This window comes from Sciurus carolinensis, chromosome 12 (genome assembly GCF_902686445.1).
Source record: "Sciurus carolinensis chromosome 12, mSciCar1.2, whole genome shotgun sequence".
NCBI lineage: Eukaryota > Metazoa > Chordata > Mammalia > Rodentia > Sciuridae > Sciurus > Sciurus carolinensis.
This window is the reverse complement of record NC_062224.1, coordinates 102,522,377-102,541,208: the sequence shown is the minus strand read 5'-3', so window position 1 is coordinate 102,541,208 and position 18,832 is coordinate 102,522,377. Positions and strand designations below refer to the sequence as shown.

Genomic DNA, 18,832 nt, shown 5'->3' with positions numbered 1-18,832 from the left:
TAGGGAGAATTACAGGTATTTTTAAAGAATCAGCTTTTGGGTTTTACTTTCTTTGTTTTCTGCTCTTCGTTATTTCCTTCCTTCCACTTCATTTGGACTGAATAAGCTTTTGTTAGTTCCTAAGGTAGAAACTTAGATCAATGTTTTTAGACCTTCTATTTCAATATAAGCATTTAAAGCTATAAATATCTCAATACTGCTTTTATTGCATTCTTCACATTGTGTATGTTTCCATTTTCATTTGGTTTGAAATATTTTCACATTTCTCTTATGCTTACTTCTTTGACCTTTCACTTGGAAATATATTGTTTCATTTCCAAATATCTGACAACTAGACAACTTTATTCCTCAACTTAGACATCTAATTCCAGGTAGGTTTCTGTATTGATTTGTACTCACGTGATTTTAGTTCTTTTAAATGTCTGGAGACTTGTTTTGTGGTCCAGCATATGATCTGTCTTGGTGAATTCATGTGCACTTACAAAGAATGTATGCTCTTTTGTTGGGTAATATATTCCATAAATAACAATTAGATTGGTTTGGGATAGTGTTGGTCAAACCTTAACTGTTTTCTGCGTGCTTGTTCTGTTATTTACTGAGAGTGAGTTTCTCTATTCCGTTTCTTTCTGTTGGTTTATTAGCTAGTAATGTCTGTCTCTCCTTCTTCCTCTCTCTCTCCCTGTTTTTGGTTGCCTTAGGATTTATAGTATGGGTCTGTTATACCATTTTATGTTTAGTAAAATGTTATAATGGTATATTTTTATTTCCCTTTTGTTTATTAATTATTGTTAAACATCTGCATATGTTTTAAGCTCCACAATATAGTATTTTGTTCTTAAAACAGTTAATTTTTAAATACAATTTTTAGAACGAGTAAAAAGTTATGTCTACTGACATGTTCGTCATTCTTATTTCTTTATTTAGTTCCAGTTTTCCATCTAGTATCATGTTCTTCAAGCCCAAAGGCCTTTCCTTTTTTTTTTTTAATATTCCTTATGACAGTGATCTTTTTGGCATCAGATCTCCTTAGCTCTTATGTTTCTGAAAATGTATTTATTTCACCTGCAGTTTTGAAGAATATTTTCAGAGAATATGAAAGTATAGATTGAGTTTTTGGGTCGTCCCCCCCCAGTACTTTGAAGATGTTCTATGTTCTATTTATTACCTTCCGTTGTTTTCTTTTTTTTTTTTTTAAATAAGTATTCAGCCATGATTCTTAAATCATTCCTTTTTATGGTCTATATCTTTTTTTCTTTGTCTCCTTTTAAGATTTTTCTCTTTTATGATTGTTTTTCAACCATTTCACTGAAATACCTTTGGGTTTTCTTTTTTTGCTTAATTACTTGCATTTTATTGAGTTTCTTTTATCTGGGTTTATAATTTTCATCAAATTTGGAAAATATTTGGTCATTATTTCTTCACCCATTAAAAAAAATAATAATTGGTGTCAACCAGATTGCATATGAACTCCTAACTTCTTGAGATCAGTTGCCCAGGAGAACTGATAATTTGATTTTGTGGAGATGGTATAGAGTTCTGCTTTGCCTCATGGATAGTTGGCGACTTAAGGTATAATTTGTTTTTCTTGTTTAGCACTAGAAACAAACTGAAAAATCTGAATTTTTAAGTGATGTTAGAATAACAAGTGGTGTTAGTCTATATCTTTGCTTTTGAATAGCAGTATGGGAGGGTATGATAGAATCTGATCTTACTTTATGTCTTAGGTGCTGCTGTAGAAAGTTGCATAGCATGAAAATGTGTCCCCCTTACCCTTTTGTGTACTCAGAAACTTTTTCTATGAATAACAGTTTTGACGCTAAGCCATAGGACAAATTATTTGTAATGATGACTTAGAGTCATTTCCAAGAACATTCTACAGTTGCTATTAAAGTCTGTGTGGATTAAATCATAAGCAGTAGGTATTACCAAGTTAACTTTAAGTGGGTGAACTGTTGAGAATTGAGGTCTGTCATCCCTTATATTTGGTACAAGTTTAGGTTCCAGAATTTTGGATGCGAATCCCAGTCCTAGGACTTAATGTCTTTGTGGCCATGGGCAAGTTCCCTAAAATCTCTGATCTTTATTTCTTTACTTATAAAATTGGAAAAATCTCAGGTTGCTATTAAAATTAAACTCTGAATGGTTTATTTCACTTATCATTTAGTAGACCTCCAATAATTATTAGTTTTCTTTAAAACAGTATTTTATTTTTATTCTTCTGTTGGGAACTTTTTTTTCCTTTTTAAACATGCATAATATTTGAACAAACCACTGTGGCCTTCAGGAGACTTCTGTTTTCACCCATTATTTTTTGTCAGATCTTTCCTATATTGTTATTTATCTCATTTCACCTCATTAAAGAAACCCAATTGTTATTATCCCATCTTAAAAACACTTTGATCTTCATATTTTCCTCTAGCTCCTGCCTCTTTTCTTTCCTAGACAAAGTCATCTAAACCGAGATTTATTTTTAGTCTCAGTTCTCTCTTCTCATTCTCTTAAGGTAGTCTATAGGCCAGTGCCTCTACTTCTCCAACAAAATTATTCTTAAAAAGATCCTCACTGACTTCCATGTTACTAAATCCAGTGATCAGTTCTCAGGCCTCATTTTAAGCATCAGCAGCATTTATTGATTGTCTTCTTTTCTTGAACCTTCAGGATACCATGTTCAACAAATTTACTTCCTGTCTGTCCATTTGTTCTCAGTCTATTTACTGTTCCTTTCTCAGTGTAGCCTTTAAATACTGGTTTCTTAGACTTATGTATTCCTATACTTATTCTGAATTATGCATATATATTAAAGATTCCCAAATGATTGCATTTTCCTATCTCCACTGCTGCCTCCTGGTAAGCCAGTTGAGTGTTCCACACAGCAGCCAGGTGAAACCAGTATAAATCTTAAGTTAACTCATGTTATGTCTTTCCTCAATATTTTCAAAGGTTGTGCTGGAAGATCTCTCATGCCTCAAACTAAGTCAAGTTTATCCTGACCTTCATGGTCCAGTACTTCGAACATCTGGCCCTCAGCTGGGATGACTGTGATATCTGGGAAAACCAGATCTCTCTTTCCAAGTAGTCTCTTATCCTGAGCTACATAATGCATTGATGGTATTACAAAAGTTCACATCCAGATGCACAAGTGCTTATCAAGTCTATGTCCTATTTAGTGGAAGTTCACTTAGTGCAGGCAAGACACATAACCAAGCCCAATGTCAGTGTATGAAGAGAAGTCATAGGGGTGCAGATGCCAGGAAGTACGTAATTCACTGGGGGTTGTTAGTTAAATAATACATAGTAGGCTCTTTCTGATCTGTATCAGGTTTAATTTGTTAAATTGTTTGCTTAAAACATTGCACTTATTTCTTTATTTAAATAGGAAGATAATCTGGAAAACAAAAACCTGTCTAGATAAAACCATTGTGTTGAAAGTATGGACTAATGATTCTTTTTTTAAAAAAAAAAAAAATTTTAGTTATAGATGGACACAATACCTTTATTTTATTTTGTTTTTTTTCTACATAGTCCTAAGGATTGAACCCAGTACCCCACATGTGATGTTAGTGCTCTATCATTGAGCTACAACCCCAACCTTGGCTAATGATTCTTTGATTGAAAAATCAAATCTGACTTTTGTTTATCTTTAGTTTTTTTTTTTAAATTTCAGAGACTACCTACCAGAAGAGAATATACAATATGTATCATAAAATTTATAGATTTTTAAAAATCAGATAGTATCTTAAATGTTGCTGCTAGCTGTTTAATTAACTTGGCCTCTGCCATATTACCTACGTCAAGATAGAAAGTTGAATTTTGTTTTTCCCTAATTTATTTGGTTCTCTACATTATATAAATGACTCTTTGTTATTTCTTTTTCCAACCTTATTTTTGTTCCCTGTCTCCTGTCAAAGGATATACTCATACCCTTGTTTTCTCACTATAAAGTTGTAAGAGTTGTTGTATATTTTGGATAACATTCCCTTATCGAATTTCTTTTTCTACAAATATTTTCCCCATTTTTCTTATTTTTGTGTATGTGTCATTTAAAAATTTGTTATTGGTGCATTATGATTATACATTGAGGCGGATTCATTATCACATATTTATACATGCACTCAATGTGATTTGGTTATTTTCATCCCCTAGGACCTCCTCTTTTCTTCCCCTCTTCCTTCCCCTTGGTTCCCTTCCTCTGCTCTACTGGTTTCTCTTCTGTTTTCATGAGATCTCTCCCCCTTTACCCACACCCCACCTTTTTCCCCCTCTCTAGCTTCCACATATGAGAGAGAACATACGACTCTTGACCTTCTGAGTTGGCTTATTTCAGTTAACATAATATTCTCAAGTGCCATCCATTTTCCTACAGTCAACATGATTTCATGCTTTATGGTTGACTAAAATTCCATCGAGTATCTATTTCACATTTCCTTTATCCATTTGTCTGGAGACTTCTTTTGACATGTTTGTTGTCCTCCTTCACATCCTAATGTTTTATCTTGTTGTTGCTATGTCAGTTATTTTTCACTTATTCTTACCATTAGTTTATCCTGTTACTATTTACATTAACAATAATTTCAATTCTAGGGTCTACTCATTTTTGCTTGACTTTTAGCTTTGTTTGGAATTCTTTTGAGTGTACTTCTGTTATCCATGTATGCAAGCATCGGTTACTTCATCATTATCTTCTAAGGTGGTCTTTTTGTACTATTTATGGTGATACTAATTTATTTAAACTTGCTTTTTATTTTTATATTACCTTTATGACTTTAAAATTAATTTTAATATTTTAATTTTGTTATATATGTGTTTTATTTCATGAAGGTACAGGGAAATTGTAAAGAATGGATTTTTTTTTTAACCAAAGAATTTTTATATGGCAATTAAATCATTTTATTACTAGTCGAAAATGTAGTAATGGAAGCTTAAAGTGCTTTTATATAATCACCATGGTAATGATAAAATAATATTCATAGAAGATATTAAAAAAAGGGAAATGGGATTATAAAAATCAGTGAAGTACAAGTTTAAGCAATAAGCAATAAAGAAAAAAATAGAAAAAAAAAAAACTACAAGAAACACAGGAGATAGTAACAAAATGGAAGTGGTACATTCTTCCTTCAGGTGTTTTAAGTATAAATGGATCAAACTTCCCAACTAAAAAAGCATAAATTTGCTAATGGGTAAGTTTTTAAAAATTTCAATTTATAATCTTGTCTACAGGAGATACTTTTTATTTTTATTCATTTCTTTCTTTTATATATTATAAAGGCTATATTTATTTTTAGTTCTTTGTAGATATACATGACAGTAGAATGTATTTTGACATACATACATGGAGTATAACTTATTCTAATTTGGATCCCATTTTTATGGTTGTACATGATGTGGCATTTCACTGGCCATCTATTCATATATGAACATAGGAAAGTTACATCTGATTCATTCTACTTTCTTTCCTATTCCTTTCTCCCCTCCCTTCCCTTTTTTTCTTTTCTCTAATCCCATGAACTTCTATTCTTCCTTCCCCTTCCTTTAATGTGTTTTAGCATCCACATATTAAAGACAACATCTGGCCTTTGGTTTTTTTGGGATTGACTTAGTTCACTTAGCATGATAGTCTCCAGTTCCATCCATTTACTGGCAAATGCCATAATTTCATTCTTCTTTATGGCTGGGTAATATTCTATTGTGTATATATACCACATTTTCTTTATCCATTCATCTGTTGAAGGGCACCTAGGTTGGTTCCATAACTTAGCTATTGTGAATTGAGCTGCTGTAAACATTGGTGTGGCCACATTACTGTAGTATGCTGATTTTCAGTCCTTGGATATATGCTTAGGAGTGGAATAACTGGGTCAAATGGTGGTTCCAAATTGTCTGAGGAATCGCCATACTGCTTTCCAGAGCAGTTGCACCAATTTTTATTCCCACCAACAATGTACAAATGAACCTTTTTCCTCACATCCTCACCAACATTCATTGTTACTTGTATTCTTGATAATTGCCAAAGAATGGATTATTAGGGGAAAAGAGATTGGACCTTGTTTTGATGGGGTTGAAAACCTCAGTTCTTGACATACGTCGTCTAATGTAAAATTTGAAATGAGGGGAAATAACTTCCCAGTTGTTGATTTTATGTTTAATTCACTTGGATTATTCTATTTGAGGTTTAAAATTTTGTATTACTATAGAAATATTTGGTGTTCTATGTATGCTATATAGATGAAAACTAAAATGAAAACAAAATCTTAATTTTCAGAGAGCCAAATAAACAGTCATCTATTTCTCTAGTTGACTGTATAAAATGGTAGGTTTTCTGAACTTAAAAGGAAGTTTGTTTGTTTGTTTGTTTTCAGATGAAAAATCTTTCAGTATTTTTTCCTGAAAAATTTTTGGAAACTATTATGAAAATTCGGGAAACCTTGTTTTTTTTGTAGGATCTTGACCTTTAATTGAGAGACTATTTAGTTCAAATTAATTTAAGTTTGAGCACAGTGTAATACAGGACACTGTTAGGTACAGGATGTATAAGATTGCATAGGATAGTATTTTGCGGAGCTGTGTAAACAGATGAGTTCTTACAGTGCTGTGAGTGCTGTAGTCTAATGCGCATTTAGCTATCCTGTCAGTAGTTGGCCAGGCGAAGGCTTTCTTAAGGAGTTGCTGCATTTTGAAATATGAGATGGTGTTGAACATAAAGAGAGAAGTGGGACAACACTCCAGGTTGGGTGAAAATGCTTAATTCGAGATATTGGGGGCAAGATAGCAAGAAACTAAAAGTAATGCAAGTTCATTGGATCATAAAACCAAAAGTGGAAAGCCGTGGGATCTTACGTGCTACACTGTACAGACTTGTGTTTTGTCATGAAGAATTTTATGTCATTCTTCACTAAAGTACAGTTAAAGTCCCAAAAGGTTGAATATGTGCTTTGGAAATATGGCAGCAAAATCCATTGCTGCATGTTTGAAATTTCTCTTAAGACTTGTTATATTATTGCTGCACTGGGGTTTGACCCAGGGGTACTTTACCTCTGGGCTACATCCCCAGTGTTTTTAATTTTTTTTTTTTCTTCTGTTTTTGAGATGGTCTTGCTAAGTTGCTGAGGCTGGCCTCAACCTTGCAACCCTCCTGCCTCAGCCTCCCGAGTAGCTGGAATTACAGTCATGTATCACCATGCCTGGCTTGAGATGTATCTTACTGTCAAAAATTATGAAAATCTTTGTGGTCTATTCTAGAATTGATAGTATGGGTTCATAGCTTCAATTTCCTAATTTATAGGATGAAGATAATCTCATTTACCTTTTGGGGCTATTGAAAGGGGTAATAATAACTGTAAATGATGATACTGACAATAGTGACTAACATTTTGAGGTCTTACTTATGGTCCTGATTACTTCTGTTACTTTCTTCAATCCTCAAACCATCTCTCAGTGAAGTAGATATTTTATTATCTTCTAACAAAAGTAAAGCGCATAGAAGTAATCACCTTAGGTCACATAGGTAGCAAGTGGCAGAACTTGCTTTGAACCCTGGCCATATGAATACAAGACACTTAATGTATCATATCATACTCCCATTTCGTGAGATCAAACATATAGAACATTTAGCCTGGTGTCTGGTACATAAGTACAAATGTAAACAATATTTACTTAACTAACTTTGCCTAAATCTCTTAAGTTAAATTGATATCCTCAAGAAATTGTGCTATGGTATCTTGACATACCATTAATTATAGACAGCGACTTCCCAGCCCATGGTTTTAACCACTACCTTTTATTGCCTCCTCTCTAGTTGGTCTGTCACTACATTAAGTTATAAATCTATGGTAGGGACCATATTTGTTTTGTTTATCATTGTATACTCAGTCCTTGATGTGGCAGCTAACACATTAAAAATGACCAAATATTGTTCTATAAATGAAGATGTAAAAAATCTGACATTTTTAAAAAGCTAATCTTATATTCATACCACCTACAATTGTAGTTTAATTGTTTTACATGTCTTTTTTTTTCCCCCCCAGTAAGGAGTCTATCTGCTTCTATGTTCTGCAGGGCATTCTTACCCTGGTTCTACCAGACCCCCGCTGGGTAACATGTATCTGTCCTATGGAGATCACTCACCTTTCAGACAGTGAGACAGACTAGGATAACATTTTGATCTATAACTGGAATCTGTTAGAAATATATGAAACAATTTGAAAGGGTGTATTCTAAGAAACTAAATATAAAAAGAAAAAAGTTTTGATATTTTTCCTTTGCCTTTCACATTAAATCATTTCAAAGAAAAATAATTTTATTGCAGGGGATTGTTTTTGTGAGTTAACTCATATTTTCCTCCTCTCCTCTATCTAGAATGTCTTAAACCATTCTACCTTATGAGAAATTGGATGTTCTTGCAGATAGTCATTGTGGGAGAAAACGTTTCATTTAAGTCCCAGATGAGGACCGAAAACTTGAAATCAGAGGAGCATCTGAAATCAAGTAATATTAGGTAGGATAAAACTTACAAGGGATTTCTACGTGTTTTTATTCATTTTTTAGAGATGTATGTTAAAGTATTTGTATTTCATGAACCTTAATGGAAGACTTGGAGACTTTCTGAAAGATTTGATTTTGGCCAAGATTGGGGAGGGGCATGCTAAAGACTTTTTTTTTTAACCTATGTGGCTTTATGAGAACTTTGGCATGTTTATTTTGTCATGAGCATTTGTATCTTGTGGTCTAAGGAACACTTTTTAAAAATTTTACTGAAGTAAATTAAAATTTTTATGTTATGTATGAATTTTCTGAATATTTAAAAGCACACTTTTGTCGATTATTCTCTAGAATGAAAATTTTGTGCTTCAATTACATACATAGTAATTTATTTGAGAGCCAGAGACATCAGCTCTGGTTTCTTTATGTCAGCATGGGATGCAGTTAAGCCTCCCTAATGCCTAAAGAAATATGTTTATGGTAATGTACTAGAGAAGTCTTTTACATGATGAATTAGTAACTCTTTGCTACAGCATCTTATAATGACAGAATACAGGAAGATACTTCAGAGTTGTGGCTTTTAACCGAGAGGTGATAGTTGCTCCTACAAATCAATACTGTGACAATGATACCTGTTGCGAGGTTATTTCAAAAGGCCTACTTTATAAGGCTTATGAGCTCTGATTCTGGGAGTAGATTGCAGGAGAATACCAAGACCTGGAACTTCATAGTTGTGTGATTTTGGGCAAATTTAACCAATCTGTGCCTCTGTTTCCTCATCAGCAAAATGGGGAATTTACATCTCACTTTAAAATAAGATTTTATAATAGATAAAAGCATACATGATCTGTGTATTATTAGACTATTAATTTTTAACAGATGAGTTAGGGTCTGTTATCAGTTAGCATGGCATTTCTGTAATTTATATTTTGCTTGATGTATTATCAGGTCCAGTTTTTGAAATGTTAAATAACATTTACAACTAACATTTAGAGAGAAACAAAAAAGAAAAAAACATCTATGACTCAATTCTTTATATAACTCCTTCTGGTTTTATTTTCTGTTCATACTAAGAATATAGTCTTTATGACCTCTAAATAGTTTATTGTTCTTCTGTTCACTTAGCATTGTGTGGTGGTAGAAAACCTAGAATTTTTGACCTCCACCTTGAAATATCTTCAACCCACTGTGTCTGCAGAAGGGATCCCATGAAGCAGTAGAGGGGGAAGGGACACTTGACTAGCCAGTCAGTAACCAAATAAGCAAAAGTTATTTGGTGGTCACAGTCAGATTACCTCTCCCTTTTTGAGGTATCACTTACGTTCTTTTATGTAACTTGTCTTATTTATTCCCCATAGTATCTCATCTCCAAATGGCTGCTTATATACATTTTCATGCTTTTTCCTCTGCTTTATCTTCCTTCTGTTAATTTAACTTACTGATATTTCTTCAATCTTCGTTTTTCCATCCACCTGTATTATCACTTCCTCATTTCTGGTCTTGACCTAATAAAATCCATCTTTCACACATCTTGTAGAAATCTTTTTAAAATGCAAATTAGTAATGTTATATCCTTATGTAAAATTTAACTTTGGTTTTTTATTGGTTAAAGTACAGGATTTGAACTCCTTGACATATTCATGCAGTGTTTCTCACAATCTGCTGTCTTCCTTGGTTCTCCAGCCTCATTTTCTGAGGCTTCCTACCTAGCAGTATTCCAGTCAGCTTTGCTCACTGGCTTTAGCTTTGCTTTTTGCTTTTTATTTTTGTGTTATTTCTTTTGCCTTCTCTTCCTCAAAATTTCCAGATCACAATTGACTCTTAATAAAACTAGGTACACATTTTCAAAGAATACAGATTATGCACTGAATGTTGTGGTATAGAGCTTTGGAGTATTAGGAAATTTAAAAATGCACGATAAAGTGCCATAGAGAGAAAGCAAATTAGTACTTTACTAACATATACTGATAAGAGCTCCTTTAGGAGCTTTAGATTCTCAATTCTAAATGAAATTCAGCAATGCAGAAATATGATTTGGTTTTCTGCGATTAACACCATGATTTATACTAATGTCTGAGAAATCTATATATTACATATGTGTTTCTGTGAGTGTGTGTATACTCTACTCACTTTATAGTATCTGGTCTGTTATTTAGCATAAATGATTATGATTAGCTTCTTAGGTTTATGAATATAATTGTGGAATATTATCACCCCTAATTATTGCTCCTTAGAACTCTGGGGAAACAAACAAATTTAACAGAGTAAGAAAACCTACCTTGGCTGCTGCTCACGTTACTGCCCCACCACCACCAAAAGAAAAACAAAAAGAAACTCTAACCTTTTCTCCCAAAGTAAAAGGGAGTGATTTCCTTTTTCTCAGTAGCTTTGAGTTTAGAAGATATGGATTTATATTTTTGAATTTTACTTATAGAAAAACGGGATCTGGAGTTCAAATAGAAGGACTCTCATTTTATGTGCCCACCATTTAGAATATCTTGTATTTAAACCATGAATTTTAGAGTGAATGTTCTTAAGAGGATGTAACCTTTATTTGTTACCTTGCATTGTTATATAAGTGCTATGTATGATCAAGGAATTTGTTAAACAAGATAACCCAAATTTTAATTTTTTCTTTTTATGAAAATTATCTTAAAATGGTTAAGTATTAAAATCCACAGTTCTATGTGGACTTTTATTATCAAATATTTTCCATCTTTTTTTTTTTTTTTTTTTTGTCCTAAGTACTCCTGTATAAGAGGAACTCTGATATAATGGTTAGGAGTAGATGCTAGAACTAAACTGATTGGGTTCAAATGCTATTTTTACTGGTTACTAACTTTCATCTTGAGCTTGTTACTTAACCTCTTGTCTTCTTGGGTTTTCTTCAGGTATAAAGTAGGGACAATAGTACATAGTGTGAATTAAGTGATTACTGTATGTAAAGCCCTTAGAACAGTGTCTTACAATAGTAAGTACTGTGTAGTGTCACTAGCTGTTATAATGCGTGGTGCTTAGAGTTCATGAAATGTATTTATAGATGATGACGATGATGATGATGATCTCCAGGAGTGCTGCTTCAGTTTGTTAGCTTTCAACATATTTGTCACTAAGTGTTCCAGACTTTATTCAGTCTTTTAATCACTTTTTATTGCTGGATAGAAGTGATTAATTTCTCTTATTTAATAAGACAATATAGTTAATATTTTGAAAGCTTTATATTTTATAAAAGTGTTTTGTAATTAATGGCATGGTGATTTAGTTTTTGGATTCTTGGCTCTTTTCATTAATTCAGCTTAAAGCAAGAATGAAAAAGAACTCATGTTGCCACACCCTATGCCAAGAGAAAGTAATTTATTAAAGTTCTGTTTCTGATATAAGCATTGGCTGTAAACAACTTTAATTCTTTAACAAAACCAAATGAACAACTGGGTATGATATTTTTTTTATTTATGAAATAAGCTAATGTAATGGCCAGTTTTGTCCTGTCCTTTATTAAAGCTTTTGCATAAGATCACATATCCATTTATTTTATTTCTGATATATTGTGCACAATGAAAAAGGAAAACTAATACTTCATTGGGGCAGTATTCCATTTTGTCAGTAGGATAGGAGACATGATATGTTTCATCACATCGTACAACCTTAGATTTTAAGAGCATAAGCCAGTAGCCTTGTGATGATTTTTTTTAATGCCAAAAGTTGATACCCAAAGTGAACAGTGTTCCTAGGCTGTGTGGATAATGGAATTTGAGGATCATGATATTACATTTTAGGGCTAAACATAGCTAATTAATTTTGTTCCTTTATATTGATAGCTCTTATGAGATTGTGGTTAACTCCATAGTACCCCACTGTGATTTTCTTGTTTGATAGTTAAGTTTAAACATATCATCATAAAGGCTAAGAAAATAAAAAGATTCACTTTGTTTTAATGAAACTAAAATTCATAATTCCTGCTAAATACCTAAAACATTATGTGTAACTATTTACAGTAAAAATTTTACAACCTATATTTTAAATGAAATCTCAAATTTATAGTTACTTTCAAAATTTGTTTGCTTTTAGTTAACATGTGTAATTTTACATATTTATGGGGCATAGTGCGTTTTAATGAATGTATAATAATCAAATCTCAGGGTGTTTGTGTTTTTGTCACCTTATACATTTTTTATTTCTTTGTGGTGAGAACTTGCAAAATCCATTCTTCTAGCTATTTTGAAATATTCAGTACATATTATTAACCATGAGAACTTATTCCTCTACTATAATTACAACTTTGTACCCATTGACCAGTCTCTCTTTATGCTCCCTGCCCCTTACCCTCCCCCGCCCCTGATAACCATTCTTCTATTCTCCATTTCTATGAGGTCAGCTTCTGCAGATCTGCATATGAATAAGATCATTAAGTAGAGTATATGAAAATGATTTACCTTTTCCTTTATTTATTGGAAAAATGTTATCAAGTGCCCGCTGTGTGCTAGGCACTGTATTAGTAAACAGCCGTTTGCATTGGTGAGCATTCTTAAAAGCTGTTATATGAGCTATCAAGAAAATACAAGTGCTCTGAGAGCATAAATAGGAATGTCCTTAGTCTAGATGAATTCTGATTTAAGAGAAAGGGTAAGTGATAATTAACCAGACAAAGAGGAGGAGGTGTTCCTAGCAAAGGACTGTCCTTTACAAAGACCCAGAAGTCCAGCAGTGAAACATGGAGATCAAGGAGGAAAGAGTGGTGAAAGTAGAATTTAGAGACTATGGCTTTTTGTAGGACACTTTAACAAAGATTTTCTTAAGTACCCTAAGAAGAGTGGGAAATCAAGTGTTTTAAATGATCAGGTGTGCATTTTAAAAGCGCCTTCTGACAGCAGTGGGAGAACACAATGAAATGGAGCAAGAGTGAAGTGGAGAAAATAGTTTTATGGCTTTGTAGCAGTTCAGGCGAAGAAGTTGCAGTGGATGACTTCCTAGCTTCTGCCTTCAACAACTGCAAAGCCACAGTGTATGTGAAAAAAAAAATGCCAGAAAGACAACCAGGAGTGGGATTGGGGATGGACCGTAAGTTTGATTTTGGATGTCTTGAATACAGGCAGTTCCTGGAGAATATGAGTGAAAAAGAGGCAGCACTAGAGGGGGAATGTAGGACTGGGGTGGGGGTTAAAATATATAAAAGGCTTGGACATGTTTAAATGCTGAAGGAAGGATCCAGTAGAAGTTTAAAAGTTGTCAAAAAGGAGAGAGATTAGTTAAAGGAACAAGCCCTTACAAAGAGCATACATAAGTGGAATTTTGATCTTAAATAAGAGGTGCTATACCTCTAATTTTTTAACAAGAGAAAGTAAGGGTAGGATAATATACATGTAGTATTTAGTAAGTGGGAACTGTTTTCTCTGAGATGGATCTGTCATTTGTTAGTGAAGAAGGGGAAGAGCTTGATGAGAGTGGAAATTTGAAATAGTCATGTAAATTGAGAAGCACAGTAGGATCCTTGGCAGCAGCAGGGGAAACTTTTTAATGGATATCATTTAATGTTATTGTTAAAAAGTCAGATTGAAGGAAAGCAGCAAGAAAGTGAACTGTTTGATAAAAGAGGTCACTGATGATCCTGTAAACTTTTAAGCAATTGCATCAATTTGTCAAGAACTAGTGCTAGCTACCCAGGACATACAAGCATTGTAATTAATGGTTTCACTTAATTTTTATTGTTATTTATGTTGGTTAGGCCTAGTTTGTTTCTAATTGATGTTCTTTCTTCCCTCTCTAGGCAGGCAGAAGTCCTGAAGGCTGATATGACAGGTATTGGCTAACTTATTTCTTTTCACAGCTTATTTTATACCATTAAATTAATGGGAGGATATTCTCTCTCCTATATTACTTGTAGCACTAAATCCTGTCCTTGTTGCCAAAAGGGATGATGATTTGCTATTTGCTGTATATGTAAATTATACTTTGAATTCTTACTTATATACCTGTCAAGAATTTTATATAACATATGCCACAATTAATTGAATATTACCTAATTTAATATATGTAGTCACTTTTTATGAACTTTTTATCATCAATTTAAAATATACAGAACATAATTCATAATCCATGTAAGTAAAAACATTTTCTGATGTTAGGTTATCATCTTCCTAGAAAAAATGTTCTTTTCCTATTTATAATTACTCAAACATGAGTAGGGGTCAGCTGTCAGAAAAAAATGTTTACAGGAAAACTCTACTGAAAGTTTTTAATTCACTGAGCTATCTTGCCACATTTCTTTCCTGCCATATCTTTCCTGTTTTGAATAACAGCTGAGGTCTTTTTAGAAGAGTTCCTGGACTTAGCCATTGATAGGAGCAGATTTTAATGCCTAAATAGGACAGCTACATAGTAATGGCTATGTAGTGATCAGCGTGTCCTCCATAACAGCATATACTGTCCTGAAAGTAAAGGGATATGTGATAATAGATCTCATTCTAATTTTTGAGGATTTTAGTTTTATAGTAAGACCCATGAAGAATTAAACTATTTTGATAACCAGTATACCTGCCGAGATTTACAATCCAAGAAGGTAGAGACTATTGAGGTATCTTTTCCTCAGCTTCTAAAATCACAGACATATGCTCAGAGTTGCTGGGTAATCTTATTGTCATCTTATTCAAGAAAAAAGGAAGGCTTATTATAGATTTACTTAGTGTAGCACGTGAATTCTTCCTATTATAAACAAATTATTATGTATATTGTATGTATCATCATCAGGTCTGAACTGCTACTGTATTCTGCTTTTGAATTAGCATTGAAGGCATAATCTGAATCATGGAGCAACATCAGACTATCTGTGCCATTTACTTTTTGTGAATTATTGAACAGCTTTAGTAAATAATCTTAGAGTCTGACGTTTCTAGGGGACAGTTAGCTATCCAGAAACTTCACATAACATTATATCCACTTACTTAAATGAATAGATCTGATAGAGTTAATGATCTCTGATAGTCCCCTTTCTTGCCATCAATGAATCAGAGCAGGGTTAAATATATCTATTAATCTATTAGTGATTGAAAACTTCATAAGAGACCAAAAATTTATAATAGACTTTATTCTTATTAGCCAGTAAACTCTTGAGCATTAACTCAAACATCTAGGAGATTCTATTTGTGAAAGAGTATTGTGGCGGTTATTGATACTAATAGCAAACCCAGAGAGAGTAAAGATTATGTCATTGTGCAGCAGTGGACCCCTAAACAAAATCAAACACCTTAATTGGGTTTTTGGAAATAGGTGATTCAAAAGTCCATAATTAAGTTCTTCTACTGAGGAAACTTGCTGTCAAATAATTGAACTGCTCAAGAGGCCAGACATCAGAAAGGCTAAAATGCCTTGCAGGTCTCTGGCATTCAGTGTGACACCAGTTTTGCAGTATGTATAGTCATAGCCTAACTTCCTGATTTTATTCTACACACAGGCTCTCCTCTGACCTCTTTCTTTCTTTTTTTTGAACCAGGGGCACTCAACCACTGAGCCACATCCCCAGCCCTATTTCGTATTTTATTTAGAGATAGGGCCTTACTGAGTTGCTTAGTGCTTCACTTTTACTGATGCTGGCTGTGAACTCGAAATCCTCCTGACTCAGCCTCCCGAGCTGCTGGGATTACAGGCTTGCGCCACCGTGCCTGGCTCATCTTGACTCTTGAGGTGTTAACTCCCAGACCTTTACCAGCCGTTCTTTATGTTAAATGGCAGGTGTGGATTGCTCACAAAAGTGTTTAAAGAGCAATTTACCATTCATTAAGATAATTCTCACTGTCATGGCTATATTGGATTGACATGTGTAGAATAGGAATAACAGCAGAATATCCAAGCAACTGCTGAATGGTGAGCTGATAGGAGAATTCTATGTGAACACTTGTGGGAATAATTAAAAACAAAAAGGAAAAATCTGCTTTGGACAAAGAGATACAATTAGGAGGCTAGACAGACTGACTTGATAGCCCATTATTTTAAAAGGAGTGACTTACTGTGAAGTATATGGTTTCCTGTGATATGAGTAGGACCACACCAGTAGCAAAGGGTAAACCATTCATTTTTGTTTTTTAGCTATTTTCATTTCATGATACTATTTCAGAGCTAAAAGATGAACAAATACAAAAGCATCTTAAGCCAAAGCTAGCCATTAGCTGAAAGGTGAGTCATTTGAAATGTGATAGTATAAAAGTTCTGCATGGAATATATTTAGAGCAGATTTGCCTTGGGGAATGGAGAGGGAAGGAATTGTTAGTGTAGTCATTTACCTGTCTCTATGTTGTATTTTTCTTTTGTTACTCAGATTCTAAGCTGGGTCCAGCTGAGGTCTGGACATCCAGGCAGGCTCTGCAGGACCTGTACCAGAAAATGCTAGTTACTGATTTGGAATACGCTTTAGACAAGAAAGTAGAACAGGATCTGTAAGTATTATCATTTGGGATGTTCCTGTAAGATCAAGAATCTCACCAAGACTTTGAAACTGGTTGAAACTGGTTGGGTTTTTTGTTTGTTTGTTTGTTTGTTTAAGAATTTAACCTTTATTTTGTTTTTGTTTTGTTTTGTTTCATTTTTTATGTGGCACTGAGGATCAAACCCAGGGCTTCACCCATCCTAGGCAAGCTCTCTATCACTGAGCCATGACCCCAGCCCTGGTTGGTTATTTTTTAACCTATCTCAGAACAAGTTTTTTTTTTTTTTTTTTTTTTTTTTTGGTAGGAAGAAATTAATTGTGTGTGTGTGTGTTTGTTTTTTGTTTTTTGTTTTTACAAAATATTTGGCCATTGGTATTTCAGGCACAGTTTTAAAGGTAAGAGATATTTAGAGTGGAATCTTATAAAGGGCAACTCTTTTAGGATACATCAGGAAAACATATATTTCAAGTATTAAGAATGTTTGGTTATCTGTTTTTGAGTCCTACATTTAAGTCTTGAGTTAGACAAACCAAAAACTTTTCTCCAGCAGAAAAATGTATGTGCCTTATAGAAAGTTAATCAAATAAATTGATATTTTCTTCTTTTCCCTCCCAATGGAAGCTAAAGAAAGATTTTGTATATTTAGGCCATTCCATTTGTTCTTTCTATGAAGGGTAAGGTGACAGATAACCAGATTCCCTAATGAGTAAATAAACAGCTCTTGTGGAAGACCTTGCCTTAAAAATTGGTTAAGAACATTAGCCTAGTGGAAATTTGAAAGTCAGTGAAGAAATATTGTCTAGTAATGTCTGTTACCCTAAGTTTGGTGAAGATTAGTTTTTCCTGTCTGCCACATCTTTCTTATATACTTTATATTTTTAGGAAACCTAGTAATATAACTAAATAGCAACCAGCCAGAATTCATATCTGTGATATTAGAGTCAAGATGAGATGTCACCAGCAATATTGAGTGATTGACCTCCTAAATCATTGAAAAACCCAGTACCTTAAGTTGATGTTGATATATAAAAATTAGGAGCTTTCTAGATAAATTGTAAAACTCTTGTGTTAACTTCATTTTAGTTCTGTGATTTTCAAATTAGAGATTGACTATAGTTTACTAAAACTGAATTTAAACTGATTCTCTAAGTAAAACTATTAGATAGGGAAGGAAGAGAGTGCTATGGGAAATGGCTTTTGGTAAAATAAGAGATAAAGCCTAGCTTAATATTTACATGCCCCCTTTACATTGTCACTTGTTAGGGTACAGTTAGTTATTTTTGGCACAAGGTATGGAAATTTGTTAATAGCTTTTTCTTTAATCTTGCTACTGTAGTTCTGATTTTTATACTGGAATTTCTAAATAGGTTCTAACTGTAGTTGCTCTAAAAGATTAATAGCTGAAGCCACAATCTTATTATTCAAACATTTGGTAAGTATTTACTAAGATCAGTTGAATTCTACTGCATGTGTAGTTTTATTCAAGGGAAACATAAAATTATTTAAATAAATGAATAACTTTAATGCAGGTTTACTGTCCAGTGTGGTATAATTATAACAAACAGTTCTTTCTTGTTCTCAGGGGGACCAGTGTCTGCCCAGTGAGTCACTGCTATACCAAATAGAATTACATTTTGTTTTCAGCTGGAATCATGCCTTTAAGAATCAGATCACAACACTACAAGGACAGGCAAAGAATCGAGCAAACCCGAATCGGAGTGAAGTTCAGGCAAACCTTTCTCTGTTCCTAGAGGCAGCTAGTGGCTTCTATACCCAGGTGAGTTCTTCATTGTATACCAGTTTTCCTAGTATTAGTAGTAAATAATCTGCTTTTTGTACACATCTTTATTTCATCTAAACACTTTGTATAACCACTGTAAGAGTTGTCCAGGAGTTGATCACCTGTAATCTCAAATGAATACAGATGTTGAAAATTATTT

At 33.5% G+C, this 18,832-nt stretch overlaps 1 protein-coding gene across 7 annotated transcripts in view; it reads left to right on the top strand.

Annotated features, from left to right (window-relative positions):
* Positions 1–18,832, top strand: part of Smg7 (SMG7 nonsense mediated mRNA decay factor) — a 77,129-nt gene that overhangs the window by 26,417 nt on the left and 31,880 nt on the right. For 4 of the 7 annotated variants that reach the window (XM_047520436.1, XM_047520434.1, XM_047520437.1 and 1 more), the window contains exons 2-5: positions 8,353–8,491; positions 14,240–14,271; positions 16,784–16,901; positions 18,537–18,669. In XM_047520436.1, the coding sequence (XP_047376392.1) occupies positions 8,376–8,491; positions 14,240–14,271; positions 16,784–16,901; positions 18,537–18,669 (399 nt within the window). In that variant the 5' untranslated portion in view covers positions 8,353–8,375. The remainder of the gene's footprint in view (positions 1–8,352; positions 8,492–14,239; positions 14,272–16,783; positions 16,902–18,536; positions 18,670–18,832) is intronic. The other 3 variants (XM_047520438.1, XM_047520439.1, XM_047520435.1) reach the window with 3 other exon arrangements.